This window comes from Phyllostomus discolor, chromosome 6 (assembly GCF_004126475.2).
Source record: "Phyllostomus discolor isolate MPI-MPIP mPhyDis1 chromosome 6, mPhyDis1.pri.v3, whole genome shotgun sequence".
NCBI lineage: Eukaryota > Metazoa > Chordata > Mammalia > Chiroptera > Phyllostomidae > Phyllostomus > Phyllostomus discolor.
Window position 1 is genome coordinate 14720322 of NC_040908.2, and position 14812 is coordinate 14735133.

At 40.5% G+C, this 14812-nt stretch overlaps 1 protein-coding gene across 1 annotated transcript; it reads left to right on the plus strand.

Moving 5' to 3' along the window:
• Positions 1-13736: 13736 nt before the first annotated feature.
• Positions 13737-14170, plus strand: LOC114498733 (elongin-C-like). The gene is given in 3 exon segments (XM_036029949.1): positions 13737-13963; positions 13966-13989; positions 13992-14170. Coding segments are annotated over 3 exon segments (318 nt in total). The 5' UTR covers positions 13737-13848.
• The last annotated feature ends 642 nt before the right edge of the window (positions 14171-14812 follow it).

Genomic DNA, 14812 nt, shown 5'->3' on the forward strand with positions numbered 1-14812 from the left:
TCGCCGGTATCTGTTACCCGCTGTTCTCCTTTGCTCCCGCACCCGGCCCTCTCTCGTGTTTTTCCGAAGCTATTTTGTGTGGGACCCGGTGCTTCCAGCCTGTCCTCCAGTGTGCCAGCCCCCTCTCTTCCCACCGCGCCCTCAGGCTTCGCAAACCTCGCCGTACTCGGTTCGGTTACAGTTGACTAGTTTTGAGCGTATCGAGTACCTGGCCAGGCTTTTGTGAAGCTTATGTGAGTAGAGAGTATGAGAGAGCCTTTTACGACAAAAGAAAATAAAGCCCTGGCTGTGGTGACTCGGATTGAATACCAGCCACCGAACCGAGAGGTCGCTGGTTCGATTCCCGGGCAGGGCACCTGTCTGGATTGCGGGCCAGGTCTCCAGCTGGGGGCCTGCGAGAGTCAACCAATCTAGGTTTCTCTCGCTTTTTGATGTTTCTTTCTTTCTCCTTCCCTTCCCCTCTCTCTGAAAATAAACCAGAGAAGGGGGGGGGGGGAGGAAAAGCAAGACTTCTAGCTACGACACAAAATGAGTTAATACAGTGCAGAAACGTATGGCACATTTTATGCTGAGTGGGAAGAAATCGAAGGAGGGGAGGATGCGCTGTTGCTGGCGACGTCAGGCTGCCTCACGAGTGCATTCTGGGATGGGGCGAGGGAGGACGGGGCCGAGGGGAATGATGTTACAAGGTTGCAGGGATGGGGAAGGACTGTGAAGTGCATTTAGGAAGATGTTTGAGGAAGCTGGCTAGCCTGGTTGGAAAGTGACTGTATGCAGTAGTGTTAGATGGATAGAGACGGTCCTTAGTGCCCAGATGGGTGACTCGGACTTCACCGTTACCCTGGAATAGCATGTTAGGGCCGCGAGTCTAGTCTTCGAGTGCCGTCGATTGAGGGGAGAAAGTCTGGAGAAGAACTGGTTCAGGGGCTCTTAATCTAAACATGAGGTGAGAAGGGCTGGGACTGGGGTGGTGGCAGTGGGAACAGAGATGGAGGGACAAATCAGACAATAAGGAATCAACAGGACTTAGCAATAAATTGGGTTTAGGGATGGAAGGGGAAGAAAATCTCCAAACGGAGCAGGTTGGTTCTTTTAAAATACAAAACTAACGGCTTCCTCCTGCTCTTCAGAGGCCCGCTTCAGGTTCCTTAACATAGTTCAGCAGACCCTTCTTGTCTGAACCGATTCTAGCATATCCGTCCCACTGAACATTTTCGCTGCGACTCAGTACTTCAGCATATCTTTGGGCTCCTCCAAAGCGCTGCCTTCTCTTCCTGTGCTTTCACTCGGAGAGCAAACTGCCGCCCCCGGCGTTATCATCACTTCCCTGGGGAAGTCTTCTCCGGTAGCCCCGACACTAGTTTGGGTCCAGTTTGTCTTTCTTTCTTTCTTCTTTCCTTTTTCTTTTTTTATTTATTTTCTTATTTCTTTTTTATGTCTTTATTTCTTCTCTTATGATTAGTGCCTTCATTACTTCTTTTCTTTCATTCCTTCTTCCTTCCTTTCTTTCTTTCCTTCCTTTTCCTTTTTCTTCCTTTCTTCTTCTTCTCTCTTCTCCCTTCCTTCCTTTCTTCCTCTTTCTTCCTTTCTTTCTTCCTCTTTCTTCCTCTTTCTTCCTTTCTTCCTCTTTCTTTCTTCCGTTCTTCCTCTTTCTTCCTTCCTCTTTCTTCCTTTCTTCCTCTTTCTTCCTTCCTCGTTCTTCCTTTCTTCCTCTTTCTTTCTTCTTCTTCCTCTTTCTTCCTTTCTTCCTTTTTCTTTCTTTTCTTTCCTTTGTAAAGGATGGAAAAAAGAAAGGGAGACAAACATCGAAGTGCAAGAGATACAGTGTTTGGTAGCCTGTTGCATGCCCCCAACTGAGGACCCGGCCCGGAACCCAACCTTGTGACCCACAGGCTGGCACTCAGTCCCCTGAGCCCCGCCAGGCCTGGCTCCTTTGTCTTTCCGGACAGACTATAAGCCTTTATGAAGGCAGAAGCCTCATCAAACTTGCTGTTGTGTGCCTCAGCATCCTTAGCACATTTTTTTATGTGCTCAACGGTATTTAAATATTTGTTGAATGAATGAACACCAAGGTTTTGACCCCGAATGACAAAAATTGGTGGGGCCATTAACAGGAAATGGTATGGTGGTGGGGAAGGTGCTAGTTTTGGGAGAAAATGGTGGATTCCGTTTAAGGTGACAACTGAATGTACAAACATTGAAAATATTGAGGTTAGACTATGAGGGTAGAAGGTGTTAATTAGGCCTGTAGTGACTTATGTGAGATTTCTGACATGAACCTCAATGAGATCTCTGACAAAGTCAGTGTATAAAGAACACAAGCTCCTTTTTTTTTTCTCCTAAGAATGAGAAGGGCATGAATTTTGACACTATACTTACATGGTCTCTCACAAGTTACTCATTCTCTCTCAGGCTTAGTTCCTCATCTGTAAAACAGACATAGGATATCTGCTTTTCCAGGTTGCTTTAAGGATAAGAGGAGCTGAGTATGAAGTGCCAAGTTTGTATTGTTGTATCATCATTCAACCAAAATGACTGTTTATTAAGTATTCATAAACACATGCTAAAGAAGAGATGGAAGTAACATTAAATTATTATGTTCACAAAAAGAGATAGGAGATTGCCTGAAACAAAATGAAAGAAAAATAAACAAGGCAAGCCCTGGCTGGCGTAGCACAGTGGATTGAGTGTGGGCTGCGAACCAAAGTGTCACAGGTTCGATTCCCAGTCAGGGTACATGCCTGGGTTGCAGGCCATGACCCCCCAGCAACCGCACGTTGATGTTTCTCTCTCTCTCTCTCTCTCTCTCTCATTCTCTCTCTCTCTCTCTCCCCCCTCCCTTTCCTCTCTAAAAATAAATAAATAAAATCTTTAAAAAAAATAAGGGAAAAAGAGGAAAAAAATATGACTGAAGGAAAATCAGGAGGGCAGTGGTATCTTGGGGAAATGAAGACGACTAAGGGTTTATGGAAAGAGGTGGGACCAGACACAATGAATATGAAGATTATCCTCTCCCTACTCCATTGCCATCCCCCCCCAAAAAAAACCCCCTGTGGTACACTTCCAAGGACACAAAGTTTTCATGCTTTAGTAGGGAGCAAAAACAATTTTCTTAACTAAAAAAAACCATCATATTCACAGATTGATTTTTCTGAAGGTTTTATTTCATGAATTTGAAAAACCTGATTAATCAAACATAGTAAAAGAAGCAGCTCCTGAAAATTTACTCTAGGAGCTGTCCTGAGTGAAAAGGTCTCTGAAATATACTTTATTCGACAGCAAGGGTTATAAAGGCATGGGATTGGTTTGTTGTGGATAGAAAAGAACTAATTCTAAGCATTTGGCAATTCTTACACATGTTCACGACTATATATTCTGGTATTACCTATGCTCTATTTAAACAAATCACTAGATTATTTATATTTTCTTATTGGTCTCAAAATTGGTCAAACATTGCAGATAAATTGAAAAATACTAGCATTTTTAAAACCTTTTTTGTCTGTTTCTATTAGCCATTCATAAGCCTCTTCCCAGTTACTTTTTATGAGTGAAGGGAGGAAAGAGAAGGTGTTCAAGCCAGTGTTTTGCAAACATGAGATATTGTGAACCATTGAGACATATTTCTCCAGACCCCAAGGGATTCAAGGGACTCCAGACAACATTGCCTTAAAAATTAAATTAACTTCAGAGTATAATGTGACACCAATTCAACTGTAAACTGAAACACAAGATCACGCAAAAAATATAAGGTTCCGTATATATGTATATATATATGCATGTATGTATATATGGTGCTAATCCAGATGGCTTAAAATATGCTAATATGCTTATATTATAAAACTGAAAACACAGCCCTGGCTGGTGTGGCTTAGTGGACTGAGTGCTGGCCTGCGAATCACAGAGTCGCTGGTTTGATTCCCAGTCAGGGCCCTTGCCTGGGTTGCAGGCCAGGTTCCCAGTGGGGGGCACACGAGAGGCCACCAGTGATGTTTCTCTCCCTCTCTTTCTCCCTTCCTTCCCCTCTCTAAAAATAAATAAAATATTTTTAAAAACTTAAAACACAAAGTTTTAAAACTCTCATAGAAGACTCACAGTGCCTTGGAAATACAAGACTCCCAGAGGTGAACAGACAGACTGAGAAACCCAGCCTGCATGTGGAAGATGTTAAGTAAGGAGAGAATGAGAAAGAATTTGGAAAGTAGGGGCTCCCAGACTCCTATCTACCCCAAACCTTTCCTGGTGTTCCTAATTCTGTTCCTGACCCTTCATATACTTCCTCCACATCCTGTTTCTAATGACATTAAGTCACAATATATTACCTTTGGAAGCTCAGGGGTTTTGATACTATATTCCTTCCTGTGTGTGATTAAAGGTAAAATATTGGTCCAGGGAGGGGAGAAAAGTGTGGGGGCAAGATTTAGGGTTTAGATAAAAGGAACACAGACATTTTGAAGTAACCAGGAGTGAGAAAGTAGTAATGGACTAGGTCATACTCCTCTTTGTACTCATAAGTTTTAAAGGGTACCCAATAAATGACTTACTGTATTTATTTTAAATCTTTATGAGTGCTTTATTCAGCTGCCAGAGAAGACATCTGGTTATGTATCCTAAAAACTGTCTTTGACTTTTTTTTAATTCTCACCCAAAGATATGTTATTTATAGAGAGAGAAGAAGGGGTAGAGAGGGAGAGAAATGTCGACAGACCAGGGAATTCCCTCTACTGGGAATCAAACCTGCGACCTTTCAGTGTTTGGGATAATGCCCAACCAACTGACCCGCATCAGCCAGGATGCAATAAATGACGTTTTAAAAAGCCAGTTACAGTTTTATACTTCTAGAGGGCAAGACAAATTCATTTTGAAGCAGTTTGCCTTTTCTCAGGGATATCACCAGAATGGGCCCTCTATACACACATGAAAGAAATACTAGCCCTGGCCAGGTAGCTCAGCTGGTTGGAGCATCATCCTGATACAGTAAGGTTGTGGGTTTGATCCCCAGTCAGGGCACATACAAGACTCAACCAATGAATGCATAAATAAGTGGAACAACAAATTAATGTTTCTCTGTCTCTCTCAAATCAATCAATAAATAACACAAATTCTTTTTAAAGACATACTCACATTTAGTTTAAAGATAATTGTGAAATGACCATTAACCAAAATTCAGACGTTTCAGACTGAGATGCTAGGGTTAATTTATTTATTAGTAATATAAGTTGTGTCTTTCACAGGATTGTGCTCTTGCAAGAAAAACACCATTTCTTTCCCCTAAATGAGAAAATAGACTGGAATGTCTCTTAAAATCCTTATTTGTTTTTAGGAAACCAATGTATGTTTTTATCCAAGTGTTTGCTCACGGGTGATCACAAAACTGGTGCCACACCGAAGAGTTTGTTCCAATATTATCTTCACATCTCACTTAAGTGGACATGTTAGGCAGGATAGATAACAAACCAAGGCAGAGATGTGCAGACATGTGTCACTCATTAATTCAGCAGTCCTGAGCCTGCTCAGGTAATATTGCCAGCTGTTCTGAAAATCACAAGAAAAACCGTGATAGGGCAGGAAGAGGAGAGCCCTTGAAATTCTGTATGTATTGTTTCCACTGTCAGGGAAAGAAAGCTTTGGAATTGTATACTGATTCCAAGGTTTGGAGAGAGGAGGAGGAGGGAGAACCTAGAAGCTGGCTACAAGTTATAAAACCTCTAAAATTCTACTAGTCGGGGCACTCAGACTAGCTGGGCACCGGCTTGCAGCTTCGTGCTCAAGTGTATTTCACCAGTAAACTTGCCATCTCATTTCCACTATATGTGTTGTCTCTACCCTGAATTTGCCTCTTGCAAGTGAGATAAGAACCAAGAAGGGGGAGCCCCCAGACTTAGGTCTCCCTGGTAACAGACAGACTGGCCGGAATCACTGGTATCTCACCAAGTGGTATTAAGTAAAGTCAAATTATCCCGAATCTGGAAAGTGTCAGTAACTTCTGGGATTACATCAAGCAGGCCAAAGTGGAGGTGAGCTTTTCCCCCTGAGGAAAAGGTCGTCCCTCAGTCGGACATTCTAGAGTAGAAATAAGGAGACATTGAAGTGGAAAAGAAAGATTCTCTTTGGTCCCATGCCTGTTGCCAGCATTAGGATTCCAAGATGTGACACGGTCTGGAGATTCCTGTTGAGGGAAGTGGACAGGCGGAACCAGTTCTGCCTTATCAGGAATCTAATGAATAGCCACTTGCAGTGGCAACTGTGGACTACTCTTTATCATTAATGTCGGTACCTCCATGTCTGTTGAACAGCCTGGACTGAGTTGAGCTTTTGCGGAATAAAGTGAGGAGATCCATGTCCATTGGGATGGGGCCATGGGCAGAGCCTGAAGGAGGCAGTGGCAAAATTCAAGAGCAGCAGTGGTTTGAAGTAAGGGCAGCTGGCAAAAGCCATAGTAATTTCCAGAGAGGACCTGTGGCACACTTAACCATTCCGTAGGGATTCCTCAAAGTCTTTTGGTAAGGGAAGTCCTTTGCCATATTGGCTGCTGAGAACTGAGAACACACAAGTCGCCTTTGGCAGACTGGCCCGAAAGAATCATACTGTTCCTTAGAAACGCCCTGCTGCTTCTTGTATTGATCAGTAAGGCAGAAGTTCTTAACGGAGGCTCATGTTCAGAGTAACAAATGACTTCACATAATTTGCTAGGGACTAAATAACAAAACCAGCAATGAAAGGAAATCTGCTAGCGGAATCCTGCTACCCTATCCACCAAAATGGCTTTCTTTCCATGGCTGTTCCACCTACTCATCTCAACTGGTTCTTTTTTCAATCTTGACAGTTTCTTCACGTGTATGTTTTAGCTCAGTGCTCAGCCCAGGTCTTGAGAGGATCTTTCTGCAGAGCTCCACTGTTCTCTCTGTATGTAGCTCAGTCCTTTCTGGTACTGTACCCTGAGAATGTTTGCCACCTTAGTCTCCCCAAACTCCAAACCCTTCTTCTCAGTACAGCGAGATTGTCAGGCTTTGTTTGGGTTTCCTCGCTCTACAAAGTGACCTGAAAACTCTTCCTAGGTGGTAAGCTGGGGTACTCTTAGGATACACTTCATTTGTTTCCCTTCTCTCAGGGATCACTGTCCTGTGCTACTTGCTATCCAATGTCTGAAAACTATTGCTTCATATATTTTGTCCAGTTTTCTGGGTGATTAACGCAGGAGGATAAATTTGGTCCCTGTTATATCATTATGGCCAGAGCGTAAGTTTCCCAGGGAGTTTTATAAGTTGTTATTTATAAATAGGTCTTTCAGTAAAATTGTGTGGGTGTTTTTTTTTTTTTAATTTCTTCATTGTTTCTACTATGTCAAACGTATTTTGCATTTGTAACAGGGTGCAGCCAAGGGGCAGGGGCAAATAGGGATTTGTAATGGGGTCCAGAACTAAGTGTCCAGGAAATATTAGAAAAATATATATAGGATGTCCTCACCCCCACAAGTCTGAGCTAGGGGATGGGACACATGGAGCAGGGCCATTGAGAGTTGTTTTGTATAGCAACGGTTTTGCAGATAACTTCTAGAATGGTCCTTTAATACATATATAACCTTTAACTGGTTTCATAGGTATGTTAAATAGCTGTGGCCATGCTTTGAGCTGGGGGATGGGAGTGACTTCAACCCAGGATGTAACTGGGAGGCAACTCCCCCTGGTTGCAGAGCCCGGGTAAGAGCTTGGAGATGATTAACTCCACAACACAGGACCACACCTGCCCGGACTTACTATGGCAGCTCAGTAAAGCTGGAAAAAATACAGGAATGCTGGCAGCTGTGGCCAACTGTGGGAGGAAATGGAACTGGTGCAGCAAAGGAAGATTGGCACTGGGATTTAAACCCAGGTGCAGCAGCCATGTGGTGTCTTTTTGGGACCACGCGACTTGGGCAGAGAAGAACCATGGACTTATATTTCTTTTTCTGAGAGACAGTACCCCGGACTGGCCAGAGGGGGAAGGAAGGGCTGTGCATTTGTGGGTATTCTAAAGGACTTTGGGATCTCAATGAAGACATTAAGTCATTACTCTTAAATTTGTATAACTATTTAAATAAATAATCCCTTTCCTTTTCACTAGTCTCTGGCACTGAGAGATGTCTTTCCCCGGCGGCGGGAGTGGTGAACCTAGCACAGGGTGGGGGATCTTCGGAGCACAAGGGTGGGTCCATTAGGTAATAGTATATCATTCCCCCCACCCTAAGTCTATTCTGTAACACATTCATTGAATTCTAGGTTTACAAGCAAGTCTTTTATCAGTCTGACTGTTTTTTTATAGGTAATCTGCTTTTTTCTCCTATCTCTGGTATCTTTTACAATTTTCTCTTTATCATTGATGTTATGTAAATGTCACTATGATGTGCCTTAGCATCTGTTTATTTTATTAGTATTAAAAGCTTATTTTAAATAAAAAGGAGGAAGGGTAAAGAAAAGCTTATTTTTATTTTCTTAAAGCTTATTTTTAAAATTAGAAGACTAATGTCATTCATCTAATCTTAAAATTCCTTTTAAAAAATCCTCACTCAAGGATATGTTTATTGACATTAGAGAGAAAGGAAGGGAGGGGGAAAAAGAGAGAAATATCAACTGGTTGCCTCACGTACGCACCGGACCAAATCCACAGCCTAGGTATATGACCTGACCAGGGATTGAATCTGTTAACCAAGCCACCCAGCCAGGGCAAAAATTATCTCTTATGTTTTCAAACTGTTTAATCATCATTCTCTTTATAGAATTCTCAGGTTGGGGCTCTCAATTTATTGTACCTCTCTCTTAGCTATATACTATATATCATTGTGCCTCTCTTCAATTATATCCAGTTTAGAGTTCTTACTAACTTTGTGTTTTCACTATTTCTTTATCTTAGTCCCAAACAAATCAGGCAAGGAGTTCCTTTGCTTGCTTTTGAGGAGGGCTTTGTCACTTTCTTCCCAAGTTTGCTCCAAAAATAAAAAGGTGTTCTTATCAGATTCTTTCTTTAGTTTTTTTCATTTATTTTCTTAATATTTTCCCTGGAGAGTGTCTTTTTTCCTCCTAGAAGTAAGAAACTTTGTAGAAACAAAGATTAAATTTCCAACTGAAAAGCCAGACTTGAGGTAAAGGAAGAAAAAGAACACCTGTGTTGGAAATCTTCAAGTCTTACTGTTAAAAAGTGATATAACTTGGAGTGGAAAATCATAGGATTTATTGTCCAGTTTCCTATCTTCTGAGGCTGGATGGTCCAGGAAAAGGAGAATTCAGTCTTGTCAGGACTCTTCTCCACTTCCTTCCCTGTTAGTTGAATTTCAATTTAATTTCTTTTAAAACCCAGGTCAGACAGGCATCAGTCTTGTTGTCTGAGAAACCTTATAAATCAGTTTCCTGCAGCTGCTGTAACAAATCTCCACAAGTTTGGTGGCATAAAACACCACAAATTGATTCTCTTACAGTCCTGGAGGTCAGGTTGCTGAAATCAGCTTCACTGGTTTAAAGCTGTCGGCCTTCCTGGTTCCTTAGAGGGGCCCTGGGAACAGTCCACTTCCTTGCCTTTTCTAGCTTCAGGAGGCTGCCTGCATTCCTTGGCATCACTCCAGCCTCTTGCTCGCCTGGTTTTACTTCTTTCTGGTCTGTAGTCAAATATTCTTCTGCCTCCCTCTTTCCTGGGCCCTTGGGATCACCTTTAAGGCCTGTCCTGATCATTCAGGATAATATCCTGATCTCGAAATCATTAATTTAAACACATCTGCGAAGTCCCTTTTGTGATAGGAGGTAGCATTGACAAATTTTGGAGATTAGGACAAGGATAGCTTTGGAGGTCATTATGCCTATCACATCTTCCCAGGTATTTTTCCTCTGAGAAAGGCAATCAGGACTGAGGCAGTCCTCATCTATTCAGCCTATGGAACTTTATATATACATCTGTTGTTGCACCTGTTAAGTATTTGTAACTTTTTAAAACCTTTTTTCATTTTGTTTTGTCTTCTTTTGTTTGTTTTCATTGGGTATTGTAACTTTTTTGTTTGCACAGATATCTTCCCAAATAAATACGAACTCTTTAAGGACAGGAACTTGGTCACATTCATTTGTTACCCTACTGCCTAGCCTGATGCCTGGCGCATAGTCAGCACTAAATAAGTATTTATTTCACAGTGAAATAAAGGAGTGTTAGACCAGTAGTGCTACAAAGGATCTCCAAAGCCTTTCCTTACAGTTTGATCTATTTTTATAGGAAATCATTTTAGATTTCGGAAAGTTGTTATTATTACAACAAAGATAAATTAACTGCATGAAGTCAAATAGAAAAGGTTTATATTAGGATTTTTAGTCCTAGAAAACCTGAGAATTATTTTATTTATTCATTTTCATCCTCACCTGAGGACATTTTTTTTTTCATTGCTTTTTAGAAATAGAGAGAGAGAGGAAGGGAGAGAGAGAAACATCAACTGGCTGAACCCACGACCCAGGCATGTCCCTGATGGGGAATCAAACCTACAACCTTTCGGTTATAGGGCGATACTCCAACTAACTAAGCCACACCAGCCAGGTACACCTGAGAGTTATTTTAAAGGTACAATATCCCTGTGAGATAAATATTACTTTTATGCCAGTAAAACACAGAGCAAAATAAATAATAAATTTGATTTTGCCCTGACCGGTGTGGCTCAGTTGGTTAGGGATTGGCTCACATAGTGAAAGATTGCCAGTTCAATACCTGGGCAGGGCAGAGGCCTGGGTCGCAGGTTCAGTCTCTGGTCGGGGTATATAAGAGAGGCTACCAATTGATGTTTCTCTCCTGCTCTTCCTCCCTCCCTTCCCCTCTCTCTAAAAAAAATATAAAATCTTTAAAAATGTTTTGATTTTTCACATAATTGAATGCAATTGTGGAAGGCAAATAATCTGAGGTGAATTCTTAATTTAGGTGGGCTGTTTGTTTTTTTATTCCCCAGGCCCCCCCCCCCATTTATTTATTATGTTTATCTTAGAGGCTGACTCAATGTCTTAAGACATGACAGAGGTATAGAGCTAAATAACATTCTTATTTCATAACTTAATTAATGAAGCTCAGAGACCTAACTTATGAGGCAATGTCTCAAGGAATCATCCCTAGGCAGGGAGAAGGAATGGGCTGGGGTGATGGCTACAGGCCAGGCTACCTGCATCAGAATCACCTGGGAAGGTTCTCAGACACACAAATCCTCAAGCACTCCCCCTGCATCGGGTTCAGATTTGCTGAATCCAGGGAAGACCTGGGGATATGTATGCTTTAAAGCACCTCAGGTAATTCACAATTACCAAAAAATTCCAGGGTTCTGTTCATCCGAAGCTCTGCAGAAATGTACATGCCAAGCTTGAGGCAAAGGAGCATTTTTGTTCCTTTGGCTATACCTTCAATTCGAAAAGATGCTCTTTTCGAAAAAAAGATCCATACTGTATCCCTTAGAAGAGTGATCAGACTGGGGGTATGAATAGTGAGTCTCCCACTGAGAAAGAAAAGCTCAGAGCAGAAACCCCGTAGATTTTCCAGTTGCCTTAATCTATGGAAACCAAAATCTTGAAAGATTCTGGACTGTTTTATTGAAGTATAATTTTTACACCATAAGATTCATTCACAGTGAATTCAGTGATTTTTAATAAATTTATAGATTTGCACAATCAGCATGTCACAATGCATGCTATAGTTGCCCTGGAGATGAGGTCAGCAGGTCACTTGGGAAGCATAGAATCAGACAAATAGATATGGGTGGTCTTAAGGCATTGCCTTTCTTTATGATCATCATAATAAACTATTTCTTTGTTAAATATTGTTTCTTTTTTAAATTAAAAATACACATGGCACAATATTCAAAAGGCAAAAATGGGAGTATAAGAAGCCTTCCTCCTACCCTGTCACCTAGCCATTTGGCTTTTATTCCCAATAAATTAGTTATTGTGGTAGAAATCTTAAGGCAAATTAAGTTTGAAGTGACAGTGGAGCATCTCTTATTTTGGAGTTTTGGTAAGAAGTAGGTGCTAGAGATAAATAGAAATATCATACAAAAAAGAAAAAAAGGCAATATCATTCAGGTGATGTATTGAAAGCTCATCAATGGATATGTTTTCTAAATGGTGTAGAGAACAAAAGAATACAACTTTGGACACAGACCTAGGAGAAAAGAATAGAAATTAAAGAGAGGAGAAAATTAGGATGAGTTGAGAAAGAAGTGAAATAAATCAGCATCCGAAAAAATAAGAGAAGAATTTTAAGAACATGCTGTTCAGTGGTCCCAGATGTTAAAGAGATCTTGGAGAATGAGGAATGTGAATGGGCTTTTGGAGGAGAAGTTTAAAATAACCTGAGCAAAGCTTTAGTAGTGATAGAGGTAGGATGGGATTCACACTGTAGGAGACTGGGGAGACAATGGGATTTTCCCAAATACAAAGAGCTCTCCCAAGCCAATAAGAAAAACATGATCAAACCAGTGAAAAGTACACAAAGAACTTCAAAGGCAAGAAACAAGAGGAAATGCAACTGGGCAATAAACATACAAGGACAATGATGCTGGAACAGCTGGACATCCACTGTAAATAATGAGTCTAAGCGCGAACCTTACACCCTTCACAAAATTAACTCAAAGTGGATCATAGACCTAAATGTGAAGTGCAAGACTGTAAAACTAGAAGTTAACAGAGGAGAAAACCTACATGACCTGGGTATGGTGATATTGTTTTAGATACACTAAAGACACAACTCGTCAAAGAAAGATCATCTGGACTTCAGTAAAGTTAAAAACTTTGTTCTGATAAATGCAATAGCAATAGAAGTAGAAGACAAGCCAATATATGGGATAAAATATTTTCAAAAGACACACTTTAGATAAAAGACTGTTATACAGAATATACAAAGAACCCTTAAAACTCAACAAGAAAACAAACCCAACTTTTTTAAAGGGCCAAAAAATAAAAAAGGGCCCGAAACTTCGACCCCTCACCAAAGAAAATATGTAGATTGCAAATAAGCGTATGAAAAGATGCTCCACATTGTATGTCACCAAGGAAATGGAAATGAAAACAATAAGATGCCACTATGTATCTATAAGAATGACCAAAGTCCGAACACTGACAACAAATGCTGGCAAGGACATAAAGCAACAAGAACTCTCATGCATTGCTGGTGGGAGTACAAAATGGCTCAGGAACTTTGGAAGACAGTTCGGTGGGTTTTTATAAAAATAAACGTGCTCTAAATATGTGATCCAGAAATCGTACTCCTTGATATTTACCCAGAGGAGTCAAAAACTTATGTCCACACAAAAAGCTGAAAATGGATGTTTATAAGAAGCTTTATTTATAATTGACAAAACTTGGAAGCAACCAAGGTGTTCTTCAATAGGTGAATGGATAACCTGGTTCATCCAAACAATGGAATATTATTAGGCACTAAAAAGAAATGATCTATGAAGCCACAAAAAGACATATTGGAAAAAGCAAAACTATAGAGACAATAACAAGATTAGTGGTTGCCAGGATGGGTAGGCAGAGCACAGAGAATTTTTAGGGCCGTAGAAATACTCTGTGATACTCGATGGTATTATAATGATGGATATATGCCATTATGTTTGTCCAAGCCCATAGACTGTACTACACCAGGAGTGAACCTATAGTTAAACTATGAGCTTTGGATGATTATGATGAGTCAACGTAGGTTTACTCTTGGTAAGAATATATCATCCTTGGGCAGGCTTCTGGGGGTGGAGGGCAGGCTCTGGAGTAGGGACTGTGGCGGTACAAGGGGACCTGGTACAGTGGCTGCGGGGCTGAGGAGAAACTGCTAAACTTCCTGTGGAAGTAAAGTAGAATTCATAAGAACATAATGGATGGAGAAGAGAAAACCTATGGTGGCTGTGAAGGCTCTGATGCCATGTATGTCAAATTGAGATCTTCAGATGGTCACGAATTTATTGTAAAGAGAAAACAGGCATTAACATCAGAACAATAAAAGCCATGTTGAGTGCCTAGGTCAGTTTGCTGAAAACGAAACCAATGAAGTCAATTTCAGAGAGATCCCCTCACACGTGCTATCAAAAGTATGCATGCATTTTACTTACAAGGTTTGCTGCACCAACAGCCCCACGGAGATTCCTGAATTTGCAATTGCACCTAAAATTGCAGTGGAACTGCTGATTTTTTGCTGATTTGCTGTGAACTTCCTAGATTGTTAAATAAATTATAATAAACTGTTAACTTTTACAGCATTAAAAATATATATGTAATTCTTGTGAGTGATGTTGATAAAAGGGAAGGCTATGCATATGTGGTGGCAGGGGGAATGTGAGAAATCTGTGCCTTCCTCTCAATTCTGTTGTAAAATTAAAACTGCTCTAAAAAAAAGTCTTAAAAAGATGTTTAACCTCATTCCTAATTAAATATATGCAAATTAATTAAAGTATCAAAAAGAAAAATCAATAAACTAAAACAAAAAAATAGTATGTACAAATTAAAACAGGATTTTTTTTTTACTATATCATTAAAGTTGAAAAGATTGGTAATTCCCAGTGTTGGTAAGGATGTTGGGAAGCAGAACTGTAACATACCTTTGGGGTATTATTTATTTGATAACTTTTTGAAAAGCAACTTTGCAATATCTATCCAAATTAAAATGTTCTTAGCTTTTAATTTAGCAAGCAATTCCACTTTCAAGAATGCATAAAAATAATTTTTGCAATAAGACAAAGATGTGTGTCATTGCAGTTTTATGTACAATACTGTGTTGGAAACCAACTCCAGTATCCATTGGTAGTTGTTAATTAAACATTGGCATATTTGGACAATGGGAT